This window comes from Amaranthus tricolor, chromosome 6 (genome assembly GCF_026212465.1).
Source record: "Amaranthus tricolor cultivar Red isolate AtriRed21 chromosome 6, ASM2621246v1, whole genome shotgun sequence".
Classification (NCBI taxonomy): domain Eukaryota; kingdom Viridiplantae; phylum Streptophyta; class Magnoliopsida; order Caryophyllales; family Amaranthaceae; genus Amaranthus; species Amaranthus tricolor.
This window is the reverse complement of record NC_080052.1, coordinates 6,219,218-6,226,213: the sequence shown is the minus strand read 5'-3', so window position 1 is coordinate 6,226,213 and position 6,996 is coordinate 6,219,218. Positions and strand designations below refer to the sequence as shown.

The window sequence follows — 6,996 nt, the reverse complement described above, 5'->3', positions numbered from 1 at the left end:
TGCTTCTGAAATCTCTTATTAATAAACTTTGCTTGAGGTGGGATTTGTATCAACTCATGAAGGATAAAGATACAACAATGCAAGACCACATTAACACATTTTACAAGATGGTATGTCAATTGTTAAATGCGGATGAGAAATTGACGGATGCGGAGCAAGCCTCCTATTGGCTTCACTTCCTAAGGACTATAGTAACATAGTCCAAACTTTGCTCATAGGTAGAGATTCTATCACTCTTGATCAAGCATTAGCGACGTTGAGAAAGAAAAGAGAGGGAAGAAAAGAAGAGTGTTGGGGATGGCTTGTTTAGTGAGGGTTCTAATAGAGGGAGAACCAAGGACAAAAGATATCAAAGAAGGGGTAAGTCTCATGAGAGGGGTGACCTTAATGACAAAGAGTGTTACATTGTAAGAACAAGGGGCATATATAAATGATGTGCAAAGACTTTAAAGAGGACCTTAAGAGAATGAAAAACTTAAGGGATGGTAGGAAAATGAGAATGAGAGTAACAGGCGTGCCGCTCTAGGCTTTGTTGGTGATGATGACTATGATGAGGCTCTACTAGTTGATAGGGGAGTGGTTTATAGTAAGGAATGGGTACTTGGCTCCGGTTGCTCATTCCACATTTGTTTTTACCCTGAAACACAAACCATTATATACCCAACTATATATTAGGTTATAACCCAAAATATAATATGTTATAACCAAAAACATATATATATATATATATATATATATATATATATATATATATATATATATATATATATATATATATATATATATATATATATATATATATTATATAAATATAATATATATATATATATATATATATATATATATATATATATATATATTATATTTATATATATATATATATATATATATATATATATATATATATATATATATATATATATATATATATATATTGTGATAACTTCAAATATATTATTTTATAACCTCAAATAAATTATGTTATAACTCCTAAATATCTACTGGTATAACACTAAATATATTATGTTATAACCCCAAATATATTATGTGAATTTTCACATTCTACTCACTCATGTACGTCACGTTTTTTTAAAATTAACTTAAATTAGATCAGGTCTCTCAGAGATAATGTATTTAATATAGTCACTGTTGTGCAAAACTTGTGATTAAGATGCTCTGGTGTAAATTGAAGTCCCTCCACTCAGACTCATGTCACAAAAGACTATAATAGAAAGGCTCAACACAATACACACATTGTTTATCATAACTAATCTATAGTTAGAGATAAATTTAGAATCTTTTTATAGGAACACATCACATCCATCCAATTAATTTAGCTTAAGCTTTTCTCAATGCATTTTATAAAGATTTGTATCCATCTTGTGTGGTTGTCTCTCTCTCGCACAAAAACTAAGAAATTTAAAGTGTGAATCAGGGACGTTTATAGGTCTAATACCTTATTAAACCCGTCCAAGACCCACCCTTATTTTTAGGGTTTGGGTCTATTTTAGAACCAACAGATCTAAATATGATTTTAGGTCAAAAAAATAAATGGGTCTGAATTTGAGTTTAGGTTTAGGGTCTTATTGCCGAGACTTGATCTAGACTCTTTTTGGGGCCATTCAAGACCCAAACTCGTGAAACTCAATATAAACCCGACCTATTATATAACCTAAAATTGATTTTAAATTTATTCTAAACCCACTTTTATATTTATAGGACTCAATTTAGACTTGTATACTACTTAAAGACCTAGTACTAACGAAACCTTTAAAATATAAAAAAAATTAAGAAAGAATAATTAAATTAAGACTCATTTAGTACCCTAGACCCACAGTTCTGACTGGTCTGAATCTGGGTTTAAAATTTTCAAACCCGAGTCTAGGTCCGTTATGGATCCCCTAAAAATTAATGGGTCTAAATTCAAGTCCGAGTTCGATCAAACCTGATCCAAACCCGAATCATGACCACCCCTATGTGTGATAGTTGATAGGTTTAAAAAAATCATTTTTCAAAAGTGTTAGACTAGGAAATTCATTTAAAATTTTTTTTTCATTGTTAAAGATCGTCATCTTTTTCATTACGTCCTATTTTTTATATATTAAAATTTTAATATTTCTTTTGATTCTAGCTTTTTCTGAAAAAACTCTCTGATCACAAAAATGATATTTGATAATAATCATTAATTTCAGAAAACATTGCTTGCGTTGAAATCTTATTTCCTTTTTAACTTTGCTAGCAAAGATATTTGATCATAATGTTAACGAAATTCTCAATTATGTAATTTAATATTGACGGTGAAAGTGGATGAGACAGTTTAGTTCTTTTTGTTAACTCAATTAAAGAGACAGAACTATGTTTATGCATTTTTTTGTGTTTTGAATAGTTTTTATTTTTATTTTTATTTTTTTATTGTAAATTTTTAATACTTTTATGATTGAGCTCATGAAAATTGTCTTATTTAATGTAGTAAATTTAATTTTTTAGACCCAGTGAATCTTAATATGAGTCTAATATTATTTAACGTAGAGATGATCCAAACTTGGTACGGAGCCGGACAGTGGCGAATTTGGGATTTAAATATGGAGTTTCGAGCTTAATAAAAGTGTCTTGATTCTCATACCATTTATTTACTATTCTCATTAACAGCATTTAACCAGCCAGGCAACCATATACTTCGACCAGCATTGAATGCCGGGCCGCTTGTTGCGGATAAAAGTACATCGAACCCATACGAAGTTTTACCATGAGCGGATTGTATCCATTGAGCAAATATGGGTTCGATCAAAATTTGTTTTTCTGGAGTACCAAAAGCAAGCATGACATCATTATGAACATAATGACCCAAAGTATGGAACCCTAAAAAGAGACTGGCCCAACTTAAATGGGATATGATAGCTTCTTTATGGTCTAACATTCTTGCCAATACATTATCTTTATTCTGTTCCGGATTGTAATCTCTAATGAAAAATATAGCTCCATGAGCAAAAGCTCCTGTCATAATGAACCCTGCAATGTATTGATGATGCGTATATAACGCAGCTTGAGTCGTAAAGTCTTGTGCTATGAACGCATAAGCAGGTAAAGAATACATGTGTTGGGCTACCAAGGAAGTTATAACACCTAAAGAGGCTAAGGCAAGTCCTAATTGAAAATGAATCGAATTGTTGATTGTATCATAAAGACCCTTATGCCCGCGTCCCAATCGTCCCCCTGGAGGAGTATGAGTATCTCGGTTCGAGTCCGAGTGGCGGCATGACATTGTTGAAATTCTTAAAAAATTTCAACAGTCCTATAACCTATAATAAATAATGAAAATGCATTTTTTTTTAATTTTATATTATGATTTTTTCCACTTTAGAGCATATTTTAACTCATATTTCCTTTTCAACGGTTTCCGTTGTAATTATACTACATTTGATCACTTTATTAGTCAATGAAAAAGTAGGACTATATAATTCATTCGAAAACGGCATGATAGTTACTTTTTTCTGTCTAACAGGATTATTAATTACTCGTTGGGTTTATTGGAAACGTTTACCATTAAGTGATCTATATGAATCATTAATCTTCCTTTCCTGGAGTTTCTAGCTTAGTCATTTGATTCCATATTTTTTAAAAAAAGATAAAAATTCGTTAAGTGCAATAACTGCGCCAAGTGCTATTTTGACTCAAGGATTTGCTACGTCGGGTGGATGTGAAGAAGTAGACCATTGTCTCGGCAATACTGAGACAAGCTAGTATTTGCAGTGAATCCACCTGTTAAGTAGTCATGCATTACGATTGGAACTCCCAACTCTCTAGCAAATACAGCTCTTTTTATCATTTCTTCGCAAGTACCTGCGGTAGCATTCAAATAATGCCCTTTGATTTCACCTGTTTCGGCTTGTGATTTATAAACAGCTTCGGCACATAATAGGAAACGGTCTCTCCAACGCATGAACGGCTGGGAATTCACGTTTTCATCATCTTTGGTAAAATCAAGTCCACCACGAAGACATTCATAACATGCTCGACCATAGTTTTTAGCGGATAACCCCAATTTGGGTTTAATAGTGCATCCCAATAGGGGACGACCATACTTGTTCAATTTATCTCTTTCAACCTGGATACTGTGAGGCGGGCCTTGGAAAGTTTTGACATAAGCAACAGGGATTCGCAAATCTTCCAAACGTAGAGCACGCAAAGCTTTGAACCCAAATACGTTACCCACAATGGAAGTAAACATGTTAGTAACAGAACCTTCTTCAAAAAGGTCTAAAGGATACGCTACATAACAAATATATTGATTTTCTTCTCCAGCAATGGGCTCGATGTTGTAGCATCGTCCTTTGTAACGATCAAGACTGGTAAGTCCGTCGGTCCATACACTTGTCCATGTACCAGTAGAAGATTCGGCAGCTACTGCAGCCCCCGCTTCTTCAGGTGGAACTCCAGGTTGAGGAGTTACTCGGAATGCTGCCAAGATATCAGTATCTAGGGTTTCATACTCAGGAGTATAATAAGTCAATCGGCAATATTTAACACCAGCTTTAAATCCAACACTTGCTTTAGTCTCTGTTTGTGGTGACATAAGTCCCTCCCTACAAATTCAATTTTAAATTTTTTACAACAAAGCAACAAGGTCTACTCGACATAAATTCGGCCTTAAGAAAACCTTTTACAAGAATCTTTCATAAAAGAATAAGAAATGTCAAAAATCTTGATACCAAAAATTAGATTTGGTTGAATAAGAAATGTCAAAACTTTGTATAGATACAAAGCAGAAACACTAAGCCGTCAATTTAAAGAATTAATAATTCTTGACTATACGTTTTTTTAAAACTAATTCTCATCATGCACACATTTCATTATTTGGGTTTTCAATTTTTTTATACAAACAAGAGAACTTTCTTCAGGATAATACAACTTATCATTTATTACCAAGTGCATAAGCAAATAAAAAACTTCACTGTTCAGATCTTACAATTCTTTTCGTTCAAGCAATTTCAATGAAGGATGAAGTGGTTGGAAGAAGGAAATGAACAGTCCAAACATTTCTTTCTTTTAATAATCATTAACTGCAATTGCTATAATAAAGTATTAATCATGATAAAGTTATAAATTATCAAATGTGAATAATGTAATTTAGTGGTTTTGAAGTGGAATTAATTATTCATATTTAGTAGTAAGTTGTGGGTTCAAACCCTAGATACTACTCTCACGAATTTTTTTTAATGGGGTTGCATATGCAACTCCTAGTGCTTAACTAGGTCTACGGTACATCCCTAGAGCCGCATTAGACCAAATTTTAATCCAACCCATGAATATTGCCAATTAAGAGTGATAAACGTGAAAATTGAAATTACTAAGCTTATCATCATCAAAAACAATTTTCAAAATAAGCTTCGGAAAATTTTAATTCCCAAAATAAGCGTCTTTATGCCTAAGCTAAGCTAAGGTCAAGTATTTACTCGCTGTTACAACAAACAAAAAATCTAAGAAAAAGTTAGTTTAATGTTATCAACAACGAACAAATAAATGAATTATTTTTGGTTACTTCAAACATTACGATATTGTCTTCTTTTTTGTTCATTATTAGTAATAACAAAGTCGTGCTAATTTTTTTCTCTTACTTGCTGTTATTAACAGCGAATTAGCCCTCTCCTTAGACTCAGACACGGAGACATATTTTTGTGGAATTAAAATTTTTCAAAGTTTATTTTGAGAATTTATTTAAAAACTCATTTTATTCAATATTTCGATAAAGGTTGGGTCTGAATTTGGATCCACACAAAAGAAAAAAATAGGTTCAGGGTCTGATTCTAGTTAGACTCGAACCATTAGTATCCCTAATTGGAAGTGGTACTCAAAACTCCTAAATGCTCTACATATGACAACTAGTACACTAGTTCAGCTCATGAAATCTTGTGAGGGTAGGTTATGGATATCATTCTATTGAAAAATCCAGATGTATACCGATTGTTAAATAATTGACGTTTAATTTGTTAGCATTCCATATAAACGTCAAATTTGCAAGCGTCTGATGCAAAAATTGCGACCGTGAAACCACCTATCGTCTATCGAACAAAGAAAAACGAACCTCAAATATCCAGCTCTCCCATCCAAATGACAAATCAAGCTTAAAAACCAAATTCTTTCTTCTCAAACTAGAAACAGCTGTTTGAAGAATTGCTTTTCCATAGTAAAATCACTATAAACTATAGCAAAATGACTCGATAAATATGTAACTCTTTTATTTATTTAATGTTGCAGATGTTTGCTATTAAAAGTCTATTAGAAACCACTTTTTTCCATCATCTGTCAGACTGTCATAACTCCAATAATTCGACAAAATCTATGGCATGTTCAAAGCCCATCAACTATATGAACATTAATGCAGAAGTGTAGAACTTAGGATCAAGTGTTAAACAATAATATAAACAAAAAATTTCAAACCCAAATCGATTATATATGCTTTTAATGTAGTGTTATCCGAAGCAGATTTGGATCAAGTTAAGTGAGTTGGTAAGGGAATTTAAGATATATTCCAATGACTCCCTCGGTTCTCTTTGGTTCTTCAATTTTACTTTTTGCATAGTTCCAAAGTAATTTTTAAGCATTAATTTCTTTAAATATGCATATCAACAAAATCAATATACAAAAATTATTATTCACATCAAACATAGAACATTACAAAAAAGGGAAAAATAGTTATTCAAAATTCATATTGAGAAAAGATCTATGATACCTCAATTCAAAGCGATAATTTGGTTTGTATAACCATTTAAATCCATGGTCACTAGCTAATTCTGTAATTCCCTATACTTGTTAAAAAACGGTTACATAATTATTCTCAAGTCATTTTACCTTGAATCTGTCGATGGATATGGACCAAAAACTCAACATACGAGAGACCCATCGGGCTTTTATCTTCCACCATATATGAGAAGAACAACATTCCTGAAGTGTCAAACAGACAAAATCGTCAAAAATCTAAAGTCGGGGATTTTACAT

At 32.2% G+C, this 6,996-nt stretch overlaps 3 protein-coding genes across 4 annotated transcripts in view; all 3 read right to left on the bottom strand.

Annotated features, from left to right (window-relative positions):
* Nucleotides 1-2,626: 2,626 nt before the first annotated feature.
* On the bottom strand, nucleotides 2,627-3,262 carry LOC130815502 (photosystem I P700 chlorophyll a apoprotein A2-like). The gene has a single exon (XM_057681994.1). The coding sequence runs from the start codon at nucleotides 3,260-3,262 to the stop codon at nucleotides 2,627-2,629; it is 636 nt and encodes a 211-aa protein (XP_057537977.1).
* Nucleotides 3,263-3,665: 403 nt separating this feature from the next.
* LOC130815221 (ribulose bisphosphate carboxylase large chain-like) lies at nucleotides 3,666-4,698 on the bottom strand. Its single transcript, XM_057681609.1, has one exon. It carries the CDS (start codon nucleotides 4,571-4,573, stop codon nucleotides 3,683-3,685), a length of 891 nt encoding a protein of 296 aa, XP_057537592.1. The 5' UTR covers nucleotides 4,574-4,698; the 3' UTR covers nucleotides 3,666-3,682.
* Nucleotides 4,699-6,672: 1,974 nt separating this feature from the next.
* The window catches only part of LOC130815220 (protein transport protein SEC24 B-like), a 39,685-nt gene continuing 39,361 nt past the window's right edge, over nucleotides 6,673-6,996 (bottom strand). For both annotated transcript variants that reach the window (XM_057681608.1, XM_057681607.1), the window contains one exon: nucleotides 6,673-6,942. In XM_057681608.1, the coding sequence (XP_057537591.1) occupies nucleotides 6,836-6,942 (107 nt within the window). In that variant the 3' untranslated portion in view covers nucleotides 6,673-6,835. The remainder of the gene's footprint in view (nucleotides 6,943-6,996) is intronic.

Bases quoted from the DNA above. Each gene is read 5' to 3' on its own strand.
- LOC130815502 (XM_057681994.1), bottom strand. From the start codon at position 3,262: ATGTCATGCCGCCACTCGGACTCGAACCGAGATACTCATACTCCTCCA.
- LOC130815221 (XM_057681609.1), bottom strand. From the start codon at position 4,573: ATGTCACCACAAACAGAGACTAAAGCAAGTGTTGGATTTAAAGCTGGT.